Source organism: Dermochelys coriacea, chromosome 1, assembly GCF_009764565.3.
Source record: "Dermochelys coriacea isolate rDerCor1 chromosome 1, rDerCor1.pri.v4, whole genome shotgun sequence".
In the NCBI taxonomy this organism is placed as follows: domain Eukaryota; kingdom Metazoa; phylum Chordata; order Testudines; family Dermochelyidae; genus Dermochelys; species Dermochelys coriacea.
The window spans coordinates 249320562-249339241 of NC_050068.2; the positions used below are offsets into that span (position 1 = coordinate 249320562).

The following is an 18680-nucleotide window of genomic DNA, read 5'->3' on the forward strand; positions in this document are numbered from 1 at the left end:
CATATGTCCCTTTATGCTTCAACCACCATTCCAGGGCACATGCGTCCATGCTGATGACAGGTTCTACTCGATAACAATCCAAAGCAGAGTGCACTGATGCATGTTCATTTTCATTATCTGAGTCAGATGCCACCAGCAGAAGGTTGATTTTCTTTTTTGGTGGTTCAGGTTCTGTAGTTTCCGCATTGGAGTGTTGCTCTTTTAAGATTTCTGAAAGCATGCTCCAAACCTCGGCCTGATCGGATTTTGGAAGGCACTTGAGATTCTTAAATCTTGTGTTGAGTGCTATAGCTATCTTTAGAAATCTCACATTGGTACCTTCTTTGCGTTCTGTCAAATCTGCAGTGAAAGTGTTCTTAAAATGAACCACATGTGCTTGGTCATCATCTGAGACTGCTATAACAGGAAATATATGTCAGAATGTGGGTAAATCAGAGCAGGGGACACACAATTCTCCCCCAACGAGTTCAGTCAAAAATTTAATTAATGCATTATTTTTTTAAATGAGCTTTATCAGCATGGAAGCATGTCCTCTGGAATGGTGGCCAAAGCACAAAGGGGCAAACGAATGTTTAGCATATTTGGCATGCTACAGAAGTAGGAGCATTGTCAGAAGATCAAGGGAAGTGATTATTCCCCTCTATTCAGCACTGGTGAGGCCACATCTGAAGTATTATGTCCAGTTTTGGGCCCCCCGCTACAGAAAGGATGTGGACAAATTGGAGAGTCCAGCGGAAGGCAACAAAAATGATTAGGGGGCTGGGGCACATGACTTATGAAAAGACGCTGAGGGAACTGGGTTTATTAAGTCTGCAGAAGAGAAGAGTGAGGGGGGATTTGATAGCAGCCTTCAACTACCTGAAGTGGGGGGTTCCAGAGAGGATGGAGCTAGGCTGTTCTCAGTGGTAGCAGATGACAGAACAAGGAGCAATGGTCTCAAGTTGCCGTGGGAAAGGTCTAGGTTGGATATTAGGAAAAACTATTTCATTAGGAGGGTGGTGAAGCATTGGAATGAGTTAGTGGTGGAATCTCCATCCTTAGAGGTTTTTAAGGTCAGGCTTGACAAAGCCCTGGCTGGGATGATTTAGTTGGGGTTGGTCCTGCTTGAGCAGGGGACTGGACTAGATGACCTGCTGAGATCTCTTCCAACCCTAATCTTCTATGATTCTAAGAGGGAAGCTTTATCTCTTGTAAATGTAAACAAACTTGTTTGTCTTAGCGATTGGCTGAACAAGGAGGAGGACTGAGTGGACTTATAGGCTCTGAAATTTTACATTGTTTTGTTTTTGTACACTTTTTGATTTCAGTGACAACACAGAATACAATATATATGAAAATGTAGAAAAACATCCAAAATATTTAATACATTTCAATTGGTATTCTATTGTTTAACAGTGCGATTAAAACTGATTAATCATGATTACTTTTTTTAATCGCAGTTCATTTTTTTGAGTTAACTGCGACTAATTGAAAGCCCTAACAGAAATGTTTTGATTCACTTCTGACGAAACACATGGAGGTGTCCATAGGTTTCCTGCTAGTTCACAAGGGCATCCAGGTGTGCAGGCTGCCCCAAGGTCAGGGATCCCAGCGATGCCAGAGCTTCCAGGATCCCATTTCTGTGACAGAGAATCTGGAAGCCCGGGGAACTCCAGGTCCCAAGTTCCGAGGCTTCTGGCTGAGGCATGGCTTGCTGGGCTTCTGGGCTTCCAGCTCCCCATCAGTCCACACAGCCAAAGACCAGGGAACTTAGAAACCCCAGAAGCCACGACTGAATCAGGAGCCTCAGAGCTTGGGCTCCCTGGCTCAATTTTGTTTCAAAACTTTCAAAATGGAAAGTTTCTAACATTTCTAAATTATTTTTTTTAGATTTTCCCTTCCACGAGAAATTCTGAAAAGTCTACTTTTGGTTCAAAAGTGGACTGGATCTTTCTGCAGAAAGATTCCTACAGAATGTAAATTACAACTTTCAATGAGCTCCAATAATAGGAGAAAAGGATTTTTAAAAGTATATCTTGCATGACTATTTTACCTATAATCGTAGGTAGGCCTATCTTAACCCAGACTTCTAATCTCTGGGGTTTGAATGTCAACAAGTTCCCCAACAGTCTCTGCTTTCCCCAACCGCATCCCTCCCAACCCCCCTTTCCCCGCCCTCAGGGACTCATTTGGAATCCAGTATGAGTCCTTTGTTCTCCTATGTTTTCTGAGCCTGGTTAAACCCGTCAGGTGACTCAGTGGAGTGTTGGAGTAGCAACATTAAAGTCAATCATCCTGGGACTTCACTGAGATGCTATTATTTAGGCTATTGTCCTCCTTCCTGCCTGCATTTCCTGACCAACCTGCTATGGCATTGATTTTATATATGCATTCAGCAGACATCACAATAACCCACTCAACGTGTAACATCGATAAATCATTACAGCCACTTCCAGATCCGTCACACACTCCACATTCATTTCCCTCTCCAGCTCAAAATTGACGACCTTATTTTTAAAAATGTTCATTACCTAATGGACCTTGCATTTCCCTGAATGCATTCTCCTCTGCTTCCTCTGCTCATTCAGCACTAAACTGTTCTCTGCCCCTGTGGACAAACTCACCACTGTTGATGCAAGAGCCTTTCCTCTCCAGCTCCTGCTATCTGGAACAGCTCCTCTGCATTTTTCCGTCTTACTAACTCCCCTCTTTTCAAATCTAATTTCATCATGTTTTCTCCCTTGACTGTACCTCTTCTTTTCTCCTGCTATTGCTATGTAACTTTGTAACTGAATTGTTTTCACTCTGTACACGCTTTGAGATACAACTTGCATGAAAGAAATTATGAAAATAAAGTAGCATGGTACTGTATTATCATCAAATGACTAAAATAGAAAGGCTGGGTTAGAGGCCAGTTAATTTGGTCATTGTTGTTTTGAGGGAGTAAATTTAAATTTGACACCCTCCCAGTCCCAGATGGAGTATAAATCAGAGGTTGACAACTCAGCACAAATTTTAAACGATCTTCGCCAAAGAATAACTACAACCTGGCCCTGAACACGGTATTTGACAGAAAGATGAAATGAGTAGTATTGCCAACCCTAAATAATAAAAAATCATAGGTCAGATGCAAAAAAAATCTTGAGGCTTAAAGCAGAGAATACATTTAGGGGTTTTATTTGCTTCCCTTTTTTTTTTAAAGGCCTTTAAGATACACTTGGGTCACATGTTTGAGCTTTTCACCACAGCTGTGAGGGCTAGAAACTTGGGTAGGGGGGGCTAATGAAAACTGAGATTCTCAAATATTCATTTGTCTCCAGGAGCCGTGGCTTTTAAGTCAACCAACAACTATTGCGAGATTCATAATAAAATTGCAAAGTTGGCAACACTAAAATGGATAATATACATTGTCTTCAAGTTCCTAATTACTACAGTAGGGAAAGGACTTAAAAGAAAAAAAATAAAAGTTTGAATAGCAATTGGCTGCCAGTGTGCTGAAAGTACTGCTTATCATGCTGACTAATATTGTCTCATTGTTTTCATGTACTCCCCCCGTTGATCTGTCTATATCCATCTCTTTTCTCTTGATTTATACTTAGATTGTAAGTTTTTGGGGGCAGGGATTGTCTTTTTGTTCTGCTTTTGTACAGACCTAGCACAATAGGGCCATTGTCTATGACTAGGGCCCCCGTGTGCTATGATAATACAAATAATAAATAATAACAAGACATGGATTGAGCAGAAAGGTTTACTTAGTGGCCACTCAGATTCTCTCTGGGATGGCTAATTTGCAAAGCATAATTGGGGTAAAAGAATTTATCTTCCCTGATTTAAGTATTTTCCTTCTTGCCCCTGCATATTTTTCAAATTATGAAATCTTTTCAAGTACATAAACAAAGTGCCCATATAACTGTATTGTTATAACCTGCATCCTTCTTCACCCTGTTCCTTCTGGTTTGTCACCTGGACTTCTTAGGTTACATCACTGTAAACTCTTTGTCGGGTGGACCATGCTTTCTTATATCATCTGTGAAGGACTTAGCACACATTGGGCACTATAAAACAATCATAGATTATAAGATTGCTTCGGTGGTCTAAAATGAATGTACTTATATGAATGTCTGTGGAAACAGAATTGGCATCCGATGAAGTGAGCTGTAGCTCACGAAAGCTTATGCTCAAATAAATTTGTTAGTCTCTAAGGTGCCACAAGTACTCCTTTTCTTTTTGCGAATACAGACTAACACGGCTGCTACTATGAAACCTAGAATTGTCAGTGCACATCTCAAAAATAAAACTTGGAAGTAAATGGACTCAGTAAATTTAACATATTTATTACAGACAGGAATTGGCATCCCCCGTATTTCAGCCTCTCCTGGAAAAAAACAAAATCCTGTGGATTAAAATATCAATAATGTATCTGAAAAGAGCAAATGTCATTAAATTATTGAACTTCTATTCAAACTTTTTTTTTCTTTTAAGCCATTTCATACTTTTGACATATCCAATTACTTATATAATATAAAAATTCAAAGAAGGGTTCTGAAGCGGAACCATTCTGTTCCTAGGGATGCTAGGCAAATCCTCTTGCTGTTCTGAAGAGATTTGCCCAAGTTTCTGAATCTGCATAGGTGAGGGGAGAGGTCAGGAAGCCTGCGCATCACATGAGCTAACTCGAAGAGCAAGTCTATAAACCTTAAAGAAATGAAGATATCCATTGTCACTATGGGCATTTCAAGGATGTGTGTGAGAGGGAGACTGAGAACATTTCAGCTGTGTGCATGTCACTGAGGACATTTCAGTTGTGTCTTGTGTATGTGGACATTTTGTGTGTGTCCAAGAATGTTTCACTGTGCAGGAATTTATTGCTCTTGCCAGCCCTGAAAGCCTCTATTTATGCCCTGATATTATACTTGGGCATTCCCAAATGGCTGGCCAGTGTGCCTCCCCAATTCTAGGGTGAGAGGATTGTGATGCCTCGGTGCCCATGGAGGCCATGGCTTTCCTGATGCTATGGGAGGTCCCTCTCTGGCAGCTGCATGTGTGCCTGGCAATGCGGCATCACCATACTGTGGTGTACAGCACCGTGCACAGCACTGACCGTTGGGGCCCCCAGGGTGGTAGTTGCACTGGGGCCCCAGCAAACATAAGGTGCTGGGCCTCAAACTGGCCTGCAGCTCCTGAGCCCAGCCACTGGGGCCACTCCCTGAGGCAGCCACAGGCTCAGCCCCGTCCTGCTGCGGCTGCTGCTCTGGGGTCGGGTCAGGCGGCCACAGCCAGCCAGGCAGGCAGTGAGGGAGCTGGGGGCCCAGCAGGGGAAGCAGGCTACGGAGATTGCCCAACCCCCTCGCTCCCCGGGCTCCCGCACCTTCCACTCTACGGTCGAGTGGGCGCGCCCAAGCGACTCCAAGCGCCCCGCCCACCGAGCTCGTGACCGGGCCCCGCCCAGCCTGGCCTGGCACGTCGCGCTCCGGAGTGGGCGTTACTAACGTGCCTATCCACCAATCAGCGCTGTCCTTCCGAGTGGGCGGTACCGCGGTGTGTTCACCCCGACGCCTACGCCTTCCCGCCGGCCCCCCCTCCACCCCCAGCAGAACAAAGGGGCGGGGCCACAGGGCTCCCCTGAGGCCCTCCCGACTCGTCCCTTCGCCCTCCCTCCCTCCCCCGCCTGACCGGAAGGATGTGCTCCCGGAAGTTCCGGTGCCGTCGCTGTGTGGGATAAACAGTAATGGCGGAGGCTGCGGCTCCGGGAACAACAGCGGCAACACCGGGAGCAGCGGCCACGGCCTCCAGCCCCACAGCCGCGCCCCCCGCGCCGCCGGCCGCAGCGGGGTCGGGAGGAGGGGGCGGCTGGACCAAGCAGGTCACCTGCAGGTAACGCGCTGCGAGGGGAGCGGAGCGACACCGGCGACCCCTCGGGGCTGCTGCCCTTTCCCCGTCTGGGTCCCCCGGCGGCTGCAGCCCGGCCGGCTCCTTCCCAGTTCCTGCCCCCGCGTCGCCTCTGTCCGGGCCTTCCCGGGCAGCGCTCTGGCCAGGGAGGCATCGTCTCCGGGTGGCTTTGCACCCCCGTGACTGTGCCCAGGAGGGGCCCCCGCCAGACCCGCCTCCGCCTCTAACCCAGCCGCTCCCACCCCTGCCGGCGCCGGCCCGGCCCGGCCCGCTGTACCATTGTTCAAACTTTTTATGTTGTTGTGAAGAAGCTGGAGCTGCCTGCCCTCTGGGCGCTGCCGTGTGAACGAGAGGGAGGACTCGGATCCGGTCTCTGAGGCTGGGGGAGGGTGAGTTGTGTGGGTTGGTTTTTTTTTTTTTTTAAACGTCTCCCTCCCCTCCAACATCACAGTGACCTAGATTTGCCAAAATGACTAGAGATTTTGCTGGTCCCATTGGAGATCTCTTAAAGAGGCCTGTTTTTTTTCAGAAAATGTTGAGCGTGCATGCAGTCTAAAAATCAGGCTCTTTTAAGATCTCTCAGGTTGGGCAACCAAAAATCAAAGCAATCGAAATGGCTAGATGTGATGAAAAATCTTAGCCAGTGTGTTTTGGATTTTGTTTATTTGCTCTTTTAAATCAGAGGCAGACCTTATCCTACCTCATTCAAGTTGGAGTGGTGGGAGAAAAGTAGGATTGCCCAAGCAGAAAATACCAGTTCATGTAAGATGCATTTAATTTCAGCTTCTTCTAAATGCAGAATGCTGAAGGCTGGAACTTGCTGCGGCGGATGGTGGGGAAGGGTTGAGGGAGAGGGTGTTCTTCCTGGCTGCTGGCTTACCTTGTTCAACTGCAGGAATGACCTATTCTGAGGATCTTTTTAAAGTGTCTAGGCAGGTATTTGCATGGAGAAATGGCTACAGTTGAGCCAATTGGCTGTTCTTGCTTAGACACCAGGAACTCCTTTGTTGTGTGGGATTATGTCCCACCAATGCTGGATGCACATATCTGTCAGAACACAATGTGGAAGACCCATGGTGATGTTCCAGAGAAGATGATAAATTCAGGAAGTGTAAAATGTGGGAGCATTACATTCTCAGTTTCAGATATAAATAATGTAGCATTTACTAAAATATTGGATTTATGTCCAAAGTTTGACATTTAATAAACAAGGACAAAAAGCTACAAAAAAGTAGGGAGATTTCTCACTTTTTGTAGTACATTATGTAGATCTTTAACACACTGTATGATTCTTTTATATAATTTTGCTTCCTTCAAGCTTATTTTATTTCTGGAGAACCATCAGAAATACAGAGCTTTGACACATGTATCTCTCCTCTGCTTTTTCCACCAAATGCATCCGATGAAGTGAGCTGTAGCTCACGAAAGCTTATGCTCTAATAAATTTGTTAGTCTCTAAGGTGCCACGGGTACTCCTTTTCTTTTTGCGAATACAGACTAACACGGCTGCTACTCTGAAACCTGTCATTCTGCTGAGATTTTCTCAGTGTACAGAAATCTGCAAATCATAAACTCTACAGGGCAAGATTGGCAGGTTGGGCCACTTTTGAACCATGTATTGCAGGGGTGTTTGCAAGTAGAAATATGAAATATTGTATTGATGATTCACAATAATTAAGCTAAAAGTCAGGTCATACTGCAATCTGCAATAATTCAAGTACTACAGTATCACACAGCAAACTGAAAATTCAAGCTAATATCTGGGCTCAGTTTCTAGGCATATAAATATGTTGGACATTGCAAAGGTAAAAAAAAGTATCCCTCTTTTGGATTAAGAGGTAGATCATGTCATTCCGCAATACCATATGCCTTGTCGCTTTGCACAGCAATTAAAAGATTTGTGTGGCCATTCTCTAAGCTAGAAGACATGCAGCATTGCGGTTGCTATCAGAGAGTGTAGCTTGGAGCGTTTTGCCTATTAATTACAATAGTTCTGTAAATGTACATAGAGCTTTACAAACCATAAAGATGCTTCAGGTTCCTGACCTGAAGAGTTTATAATCACATTGTGATAATAAGGTACACAGGATGACAGTCCAGTCATGAGCAGGCCTATGAAAATTTTCTCTGCTCTTTAATTCTTAATGTTTTGTTCTGATGATCAGAATTGAAATGAGTAGATGTTGTTGTAGTTCTAATTCTTATGCTAAGAGGAGAGAGAGGGGAGAAATGTATTTCATTTCACAAGCTAATTTTTCAGTTTTGCTGACTTTAAAATCTAATTCTAAGTGGAACATACAACACTTGTTTCATTAAAGTAGGGGTGTGACAATGTGACATATAGTTAAAGAAAGAAAGAAAAGGAGTACTTGTGGCACCTTAGAGACTAACAAATTTATTGGAGCATAAGCTTTCGTGAACTACAGCTCACTTCATGCATCCGATGAAGTGAGCTGTAGCTCATGAAAGCTTATGCTCAAATAAATTTGTTAGTCTCTAAGGTGCCACAAGTACTCCTTTTCTTTTTGCGAATACAGACTAACACGGCTGCTACTCTGAAACCTATAGTTAAAGAAGTGACAGTAAAATGTGATAAGTGGGATTACCAAAAAAAACTCACTGAAAACTGAAGACTATTTTGACAGAGACAAATAATTTCCTGTCTTGAAAGTCAACTGCTGACTCTACTAGAAAATATTAAGTAATTATATCAAGCTTTTAGAAATTAGCAAGAGAAAAACTGTCAAGTGTTTGATCTAAACATTTAAATAAAATCCTTTGTTTAGAAAGTAAAAATGTCAAGTTATATAGAAGCATAATTAAGGAGCTGCTCATCTTGCAGGCAAAATCTGTGATGATTTGCAATTAAAATTGACATATTTAATATACTATTGTAAAAATATTCCAAAACCACCTGGGGAGGTATAATAGAGAACTATTCTTGGGAAGAAGTATAAAGAACGAATTCTAGCTTTGAATCACATACTATATGTCTCTTCTCCTGTATATTTTTCTAGTAGAGCAAATGCACCCTGAAATATTAAAAACATTATCTGAAAGTAATACTGTAGAATCTCAGAGTTAAACACCTCCTGAGTGGAGGTTGTTCATAACTCTGAAATGTTCGTAACTCTGAACAAAGCACTATGGTTGGTCTTTCAAAAGTTTCCAACTGAACAATTGATATGATATAGCTTTGAAACTTTATTGTGCAGAAGAAAAAGGTTGCTTTTAATCATTTTAATTTATTTGAAACAAGCACGGAAATGGTTTCCTTGCCTTGTCTTTATTTTTTTTAGTACTGTACAGTACTTGCTTTTTTCGTCTCTGCTGCTGCTGATTGCATACTTCTAGTTGCAACAAGAGGAGAAATGGCTCAGAACTGTGCCTAGCTATGTACTAAGTAGACTGGAAGAGAAGAAAACAGTTTGTCTTCAATATACAGACTGTAGCTGTCATAAATATAAAGGGAAGGGTAAACACCTTTAAAATCTCTCCTGGCCAGAGGAAAAACCCTTTCACCTGTGAAGGCTTAAGAAACTAGGATAACCTCACTGGCACCTGACCAAAATGACCAATGAGGAGACAAGATACTTTCAAAGCTGGAGGGAGGGAGGGAGAAACAAAGCTCTCTCTGTCTGTGTGATGCTTTTGCTGGGAACAGAACAGGAATGGAGTCTTAGAACTTAGTAAGTAATCTGGCTAGATATGCGTTAGATTCTGTTTTGTTTAAATGGCTGATAAAATAGCTGTGCTGAATGGAATGGATATTCCTGTTTTTATGTCTTTTTGTAACTTAAGGTTTTGCCTAGAGGGATTCTCTGTTTTGAATCTAATTACCCTGTAAGGTATTTACCATCCTGATTTTACAGAGGTGATTCTTTTACTTTTTCTTCAATTAAAATTCTTCTTTTAAGAACCTGATTGCTTTTTCATTGTTCTTAAGATCCAAGGGTTTGGGTCTGTGTTCACCTATGTAAATTGGTGAGGATTTTTATCAAGCCTTCCCCAGGAAAGGGGGTGTAGGGTTTGGGGAGGATTTTGCGGGGAAAGACGTTTCCAAGCGGGCTCTTTCCTGGTTATATATCTGTTAGACGCTTGGTGGTGGCAGCAATAAAGTCCAAGGAAAAAAGGAAAATAGTTTGTACTTTGGGGAAGTTTTAACCTAAGCTGGTAAAAATAAGCTTAGGAGGTTTTCATGCAGGTCCCCACATCTGTACCCTAGAGTTCAGAGTGGGGAAGGAACCTTGACAGTAACTTGTTAATTTGTGAAGACCAAACTGGTTACATTAAATTAAATAAACTAGTGATCTGGTGTGTGTTCGTTTTTGTTTGCAGTTAACTCATCCATTCATCTGAGTGATCTAGTCATGTCAATATTGCTCGGCCTAATGACCATACATAGTTACTTGTATGTAAAAGTATTCAAGCCCACAGAATTTTGCTGAGTGTAGTAGAAATAGACCTGGAATTATAAAATTTATCAGACGTATGCAACCACAAGTTAATAGTAGGCTGTCAAAAATTGCTCTTTGATAACTGCTAACCTGATGTGCACTAATGCAAGCTTTGCAGAAAAACTGATATTAGCTGTGGAGCCAAAGAGTGATGGGGAGGAATTCATTCTGTTTCAGTAACTTTCTAGTTACCTGATGGTGGTGGGGTTTTTTTTTCTGGTAAATTTCTTGAGTCTGACGGATTCAGTCGACTTGAAGCACTGATTTTAAAACTAAATGTACGTTGCACTTCTGAGCTGTTGTGAACGAGTGAAAAGAATAGTTTGCCTAAGTTCAATTTGCTACTAGGGTTCAGTAGTAGAGAATTTTTGTTGCCCTTGCTTTGAGAGGTTTTTATTGTACCTTTTTAGTTGGGGTAAAAAGGCTTGGTTCTTGCTCTGAAGTTTTATTTTAGTTCTAGTAAAACAAGCCTGAATCTTACCATGAAATGTGACAGGACATAATAGTCTTCCTAAACAAAGATGATTACTGGCTTGTCTCAAGAAGCAGCTTCTTTGATCTTAAATCTTAAATACTCATGAGAAATGCTTCTCCTACCCTAAGGACATCCAGAGCAAGTAGTTTGCTCTGACGGATGTTTTAATCTCTTGCATCATGTTGAAGAGCTTAACTTCAGATGGATATCGGCTATTCGGCAGATGCTCTCAATCCATGGTACAAAGTGTAATATTGAAACAAAGATGGGAAGATTCTTGAGGTTTTAATATGTTGAGGTTAGGGAGCAGGAGGAGGAAGAAACAAGGTTGAAATGTTCTAGATGAGTTGTCGTGTTGTCAGCAATGCTCTTCAGTAGTGTGTGAGACTTTGGGATGGTTATCCACAGAGATTCAAGAGTTGTGTATGGGGAATTCTCCTTCTACTTTGCAGCTTGTGGTAAAGGCTTCTAGTTGTTGCTTTTGAATTTTATAGTGGAACTGCATCTATCTTAACACCTTCTCTGTGTAAGACCGTATGCCCTGTTGATCTGTGTTCTTTTTGATGTTAAGTAGTCACTAAAATGCTTATGGGTGGAAATGAAAGGAATAATGGTTACTGTGACACTCTGTGCCTCAGAATGACACCCTGTAACCCCCATATTCATCATTCATATGTGGTTGTGATATTTCATACAAAGCATGCCACGTTAGTTATCATATGAAAGATCATGATCTGCTGAAACCTGTTGTTCTGTCTAAATATGTTTATCACTAGTGTGTGTACAATTATGAGATTGTGCTGTATTGTTACTGAAATATGCTGTAAGTTTGCTAGTGGCACACAAAGGATCCTTGGCTAGGTGGGTGTTGACCGCCCATTAAAACTGTGACTCAACTATGCAAGTACCACATAATGGGAACTGCACTGTGACCTGGGGGCTGCTTGTTCACTGTGGCTTGGCAAATCCCACCAGGACATGCCTGGGCTAATGTCTGCCAGGCACATGGGCCAAGGGTATAAAATAAAGAACTGTTGCAGCGTGAGGGGGGCATTTCTCCACCTACGCTGGAAACAGGGACGCCGAGAAGACGATCGTCTGAGGAGACTGGTCCAGGCTTCAGGAGGGAAGGCTGTGCATTAGGCACTTTAACATGCAGGGGAGTGAGAACATTGCTTGATCTAAATACTGTCTGGTATGATAAGGTTTACTATTTAGATTGTGCACTTATTTTTATTTTCTTTGGTAACCATCTCTGTCCTTTCATGTCTACCACTTAAAATCTATCTTTCTGTAGTTAATAAACCTGTCTTATATTTTATCTAAAACAGTGTATTTTGCTTGAAGTGCTTGGGAAACCTTTACTTAATGTACAAAAGCTGGTGTATGTCCTCTCCACGTCGAGGGAGGGATGGGCTAGGTAATAAACTTACACTGGTCAGGTTTCTGACCAGGGCAAGATGGTACAGCTCTGGGGTCCTAGGCTGGGGAGTTGGGTGAATTGGCTGGTGCCTCTCTATATTGTTAGTTCATGAGTGGCTGGAAGAAGTATTCATGTAACTCAGCTGGGTGTGTCCCTTCCTCTGGATGTCTATGGAAGTTCAGTACCTGGAGAGGTTTGCAGCTTGTTGTGCATCACAATGTGAGAGGGAGCCCAGGTTGGGAGGACAGAGGGTTCAGCGTCCCACAGTTCAGGTTGCACCATGGGGATCCGGTCACAGTTGCACTTCAAGTTTTGTTGGATAATCAGCTGCACCCAAATCATTCTAGAGGGGGAGTGCCACAGCAATTTTGTCTTGGGAAGAGATTGAATTGTGCCTGCATTAGTATTGTTTGTTATGCCATCAGCAGCCAGGGGCTTGTTCTTGCAAGATGCTCAGTTCTTTGGCTCCAATCACAACACAATTAGGCACCTGCTTAACTTTAAACATGAGGCTAATCCATCTTGGAGGATCAAGCTCTAGATCACAAGTGGGATAGGAATTTTTTAAAATAAATACATAAATAAAGTTAGTTGGATGCCTTCCATAAACAACTCAGTCTTTGACTCAGAGAATTTAAATTACCTCTTAGGCACTCCAAGGAAAACTGATCTGCTACTTGACTAGAACTGATCAAATAGAAGATGTTTTAGACATGCTCCAATCCTTTGAAGTTTTCAGTAGAACTTTCTCTTAGCTATAGAATATTTCTTCAAACCCAAGTATTTGGAGCAACTTCCTTTCTTAGTAATAGTGTGACTCTGTCACCCAACAAATACTCTGCCTGAATTCTTGTATGTTATTCAAGCAGGTTTCTATTATAGTACTCTTTGCTGATTTTGGGGGGGGGGCAGTTAAAACCTCTAGTATAGATTTCCTACCTAGCCATAGGTATGACTAATTTCCTAACTTTAAATGACGTTGTTTCATCCAAAGAGGTGGAAAGTGCCTAAATGGTGGACAAAATATTCATGTCACTTGGGTTTGAAATGATCACTCATCTGAGTTTTCACCTCTCCTTTGAATGTATGATTTGTTAATCTATTGATTACTCAGCCATGGTATATTACAAGGGTGTTGTCCATTAGATGATTGTGGGGAGGCAAGGTGAACAGGGTGAAGAACCTTAGTTTGTCCCTTTTATTCCATTTCTGTGGCTCTTCCACGTATGCATTTCTGGAACCAAGACTGAAGGAACACTGAAGGGATTAAAATTATGTATTAACTGATGCTTTGACCAATTATCAGAAAGAGAAACTTGCTGTGGAGTTTCTTCTTGTTGGTGGTAATTCTACAAGCAGTGCACCATAAATCTAGGGGTACTTTTTGTGCACTCAACTAAAAAGTGGAATTTCTTAATGAGTCCCATGAAATGTTCTCTTAATCTCAGTTTACAAGAAATATGGCAGAGTCTGTGAAACCATACGATAGGAATATAGAAACAAATATTAACTGTACTAAGAGCTATTGTCACTTAAACTTACCAGTTTAATATTTTTATATTTATAATAAGTTTGTCCTCAACTTTCTTTTTCTGGATAACTACCACCATTTGTTAATATCTTCCAACACTTTCACAGTGCAATATGAATATTGGTCCTGTTGCCCCTTTTATTTTGAGGCATCCCCGACTTAATCATTAGATAAGGCTATGTATTGCGGTGTCTCAGACTTCTTCTAAATTTTCCTGTCCTTATTTCCATAAGCAGACTGGAGGATTTGAATGAAACTGATACGATGGCTTCCTAGATCACTGTCAGTAGTTTGTACAAAGTGTTCTGTATGTTAAGAACAAACAATTTTTCATTTCTACCTTAAGTAAATTCTTGTATACCCTGTTGGAGGATGGTAGTTCTTGATGGGAATGGAGTAGAACAAATCTAGCATTCGCTTTTTTTAATAACAGCAGTATTGACTGCTGTTTGGCTGCTTCCTTAGACAACTTTTTTGTGGGGAAAACAGATGGACAATTGTTAGGTGAATGACTTGGTATCTTGGTAATAAATTATAATATCCAGATTTTATTAGTTACATATCTGTATTTGAATATAGTCTTGTTTTTCTTTGTGAATAACATATAACCCACCCATTCAGGAATTAATTGTAGCTTCTGAATAAAGAGAACTCCTGAAACAACTGTATTTTAAAAGACTGTTTTTACTGAATATCCTGATCCTTCCATGAAATGCTATCTTCCTGAAAGGAGAATACTAGCCTTTAGTAAGCTCGTTTTTGTTTTCCTTTTATTTTTAGAAGGCTAACTCTTTCCAAGAGTGTTCAAATGACTATAGTAGATTTCTCTCTAATGGACGTGAATTCTTTGATTTAGGAATTGTAATGTTAACTTCAAACGTATTTGTGTGTTCTCAGACTTCTTTATTGGTTTTTCCCCCAATGGATTACTAACTCAATTGCTTTGATTCTAGTGAAGTCTTGTATTGCTACCTTTAAAAATTATATGAACTGGCTCATAATATCTTTTGAATGATCTGTATACACTTACACATCTCAATTCACCATTTTTGCTGAGAACTTAGACCTTTTATTTATGGTTTAGAAGCAGCTGCCTAGCCAGCAGAGGGAACTTTGTTTAACTAATGAATTCTGTCCTTGGTATCTTTTACTGGAGTACAATGAAGTGGCCATGGAGCCTGGTAAGCTTGTTAACTTAATCTGAAACAAATAGAAAAATATATCTTTCAGGTGGATAAGACAAAAGAATGGAAGAAAAATATTTCAGTTAAAACATAGATAGTATGTTTGGAAATAAAATGAGAGGTTTTTTTAGTTCATATCAAGCGAGTAAGTTTCTCTGAGTCCCAGGACACTAAACAAATATAAATGAGCATGATCTGACAGCTTTGTGTGGCTTTCTGAGATTAAAGATTGGCACAGTCCCCAGATAGCACCTTAAAAATGTCAAAAGGTGCTAATAACAAGTGTATACATATTTTCTCCTTAGTTGGCATTTGGGCGTCCTCTGAAGAGGAAATAGATCCATTTTCACAGGGCCCGTATAGAGGTGGTCATCACTGAAGTGAAAAGGGTGGAGGCAGTGGCTGAATAAACAAAACGGAGCTACTTGGAGACAGAATGCAGTACACACTAAATTCAGAACTGATATTCTTGAACAGACAAATCTATTAGAAAGACATTCCAAATCCATGGAAAGGAAATGTTGCATATTGACTTGACTAATAGTTGTACTATTGATAAAAACATTTGCTGTATAACAGGAGCTACTGGAAAAGCAAATAGAAACTTAGAATTCAAGACCGATTATCTGCACTCAAAGGTGACCACTTTTTTGGAATAGTGGGTTACAAACATACTTGTTCTCCTCTCAGGTGAGCATTTAAGTTAGAGTTAAGGTTTTAAATAATTGAATTAAGTGAAAATCTTCAGTAGAATACTTTAGTCTTATATCCAGGCAATTCACAGTTGGTTACACTTAAAATTTAAAAAATTAAAAATGGAAGTAGAGTACAAATAGGAATGATAGAGTAGGTCATATTGGTGAAGAGGTCATGCTGGTAAAGGAGTGGCACTATGTTTTTAAAAAAAGGTCAAGATTAAAATCTTAAATGAATCAAACTGTACCATAGAATCTCTGTGGATAGAAATTTCAAGCTTGAATAATAAGATTATAGCAGTAGGATTATACTGTAGATCATCTGATCAGGATGGTGACAGTGGCTGTGAAATGCTAAGGGAGGTTAAAGAGGCTACAAAACCAGAAAATGCTATTCTAATGGGTGATTTCAACTATCCTTATATTGACTGACAGTCACCTCAGGGAACGATGCAGAGATAAAATTTCTAGACACCATAAATGATTGCTTCTTGGAGCAACTAGTCCTAGAACCCACGAGGGGCGAGGCAATTCTTGATTTAATCCTAAATGGAGCACAGGATCTAGTGCAAGAGGTAACTGTAGCTGAACAGCTCGGTAATTGTGACCATAATATAATTAAATTTTGCTTAGCATCCTTTTGGGGCGGCGGTACCAAAAAACCTCACCACAATGACATTTAACTTTAAAAGGGGGAACTATACAAGTATGAGGACACTAGATAGGCAGAAATTAAAAAGCAGTCACAAGGATAAAATGCCTGCAAGCAGAATGGAGACTGCTTAAACACATAATAGCGGCTCAGACTAAATGTATACCCCAAATCAAAAAGATGGTAGGAGGACCAAAAGAATGCCACCATGGCTAAACAGCTGCATAATGGAGGCCATTAGAGGCAAAAAGCATCCTTTAAAATTCAGAAGTCAAATTCTAGTGAAGCTAACACTCTCAAACTCTGGCAGGTTAGGTGTAAAAATATAATAAAGCAGGCCAATAAAGAATTTGAGAAGCAACTTGCCAAAGACACAAAAAGTAACATTAAGGTTTTTTTTTTTTTTAAGGCTGAAACAAGCCTCTGTAACAGATGATTGGAAGGGAACTAATGCAATGCCAGTTTCTAAAAAGGGTTCCAGAGGTGATCCTGATAATTACTGGCCAATGAGCCTAACTTCAGTACCAGACAAATTGGTGAGGCATGATTTTCTTTTACAAAAGCCATGTTGACTCTTCCCCAACAATTTGAGTTTATGTATGTGTCTGATAATTCCTTTATTTACTATAGTTTCAACCAATCGATTAGTATTCTTTTGAGGGAGTCGGCAAGTATGTGGATAAGGGTGACCTACTTGATGTGTACTTGAATTTTCAAAAAGCCTTTGATAAGGTCCCTCATCGAAGGCTTTTAAGGAAACTTAGTAGCCAGGGGATAGAGGGGAAGGTCCTCTTATGGATCAGTAATTGGTTAAAAGATAGGACACAAAGGGTAAGAATAAATGGTCAGTTTTTACAATGCAGAGAGGTGAACAGTGCGATACACCCAAGGCTCTGTATGTGCTGTTCAAAATGTTCATTAATGACTTAGAAAAGAGACTGAATAGTGAAGTGGCAAAGTTTGCAGACAGTACAAAATTATTCAAGATCGGTAAGTCCACAGCAGACAGCAAGGAGTTACAGGGGGATCTCACAAGATGGTGACTGACTGGATAGCAAAAGGTAGAAGAAATCAATGTTGATAAATCCAAAGTAATGCACACTAGAAAGCATAATCCCAAGTATACGTATACAATGAGTCAAAAATTAGCTATTACCACTCAAGAAGGATCTTGGAGTCACCGTGGATAGTTCTCAGAAAAACTTCTGCACAGTAGCAGTCAAAAAAGTCTAACACTATGTTAAGTCTTGTGAAAAGTGGGTGAAGTAGAGGTCAGGCTTAATAGGTGATATGCATGTGGATTGCAGACGGAGTGTGAACTACCTCTGGAGCATGGTGGGGCATTTGGCTCATGATAAAATAAAGTGCGGAAAATAGTCTAAGGACAACACCAACAATTCAAAATTTAGAAGCAGTCTTTCACTGGGGTGGATGTGGGGCTTGGTTTTTTTTCTTGTGCTTTTTCATTTTACATTGCTGCAGAATTTATGTCCAATATGCTGTAGAATATAGGAGGACCATCTCACTATGTTTGCTTTGCCATATCTTCATTTCTAAACAGGCTTCACAGGAGATGAGCGTGAATGAGCTGGCTACTTGCATCCTCCATGTTCCAAATTGGGCTGACACAAGTCTTGGCCACTGCTATGTGAAATGCTTTCTCTCTTGTGGGATTAGATGACCCTCTTCAGTGTGCAAGGGATCACTTTTTAAATCCAGTTTAAAAAAAAATTGTTATAAACATCTGTAGAAACCTGAGATCTGCAGGATATTGTGTGTTCTCAGTTCCCATTGACTTCAATGGGAGTTGAGGGTGCTTTGCATCTGACAAATTTGGGCTTTCCTGTCTTAAGATGAATTCCAGAACTTGACTCGTTTTGGTGCTTAATATGGAGTTATTGAAACACCAACAGTTACAGTTGTACCCGCTCTGAATCTTTCCTGGTAGCCTCTTCCAGTTTGGCTCTGGTCATTTCACATATTCCACTCTGGCCTCAGTCCTGGCCATCCAAATTACTCAGTTGAGTTTTGAGTATATTTTCAGTTTTCCTCTCCATGTGAGGTTGAGTCCCATGCAGCTTTTCAAGCCAGTTCTGCTTATTGTGACGCAGAAAGAAGACTGGCTCAAAGATGGAGTCTGGCCTTCATGCTGGGAATCAGAGGGGTGGGCTCCTAAAGAAATCTGCTTGGTCCAATTACTAATTCCAACTGTGCTCATTTCCATTTGACACATCAGCAAAATCTCCCACAGACCTTGATGATCTGTTCAGGTTTCATAAAACATGGTTAAACTTGAAAGGACACCAAGAATCTGTATTTGAATCATGTTACAACCAAATTAATTAGTTCTCCATGTATGTGTAATTCCAACCCTTCAGAAACAGCTGTTGCTACA

The 18680-nt window shown here is 41.0% G+C and overlaps 1 protein-coding gene across 2 annotated transcripts in view; it reads left to right on the plus strand.

Annotated features, from left to right (window-relative positions):
• The first annotated feature begins 5509 nt into the window (after positions 1–5509).
• MKRN1 (makorin ring finger protein 1) overlaps positions 5510–18680 on the plus strand; it is a 34029-nt gene continuing 20858 nt past the window's right edge. Inside the window, exon 1 of one of the 2 annotated variants that reach the window (XM_038386594.2) lies at positions 5510–5853. In XM_038386594.2, coding sequence (XP_038242522.1) covers positions 5708–5853 — 146 coding nt within the window. In that variant the 5' untranslated portion in view covers positions 5510–5707. The remainder of the gene's footprint in view (positions 5854–18680) is intronic. The other variant, XM_038386595.2, reaches the window with a different exon arrangement.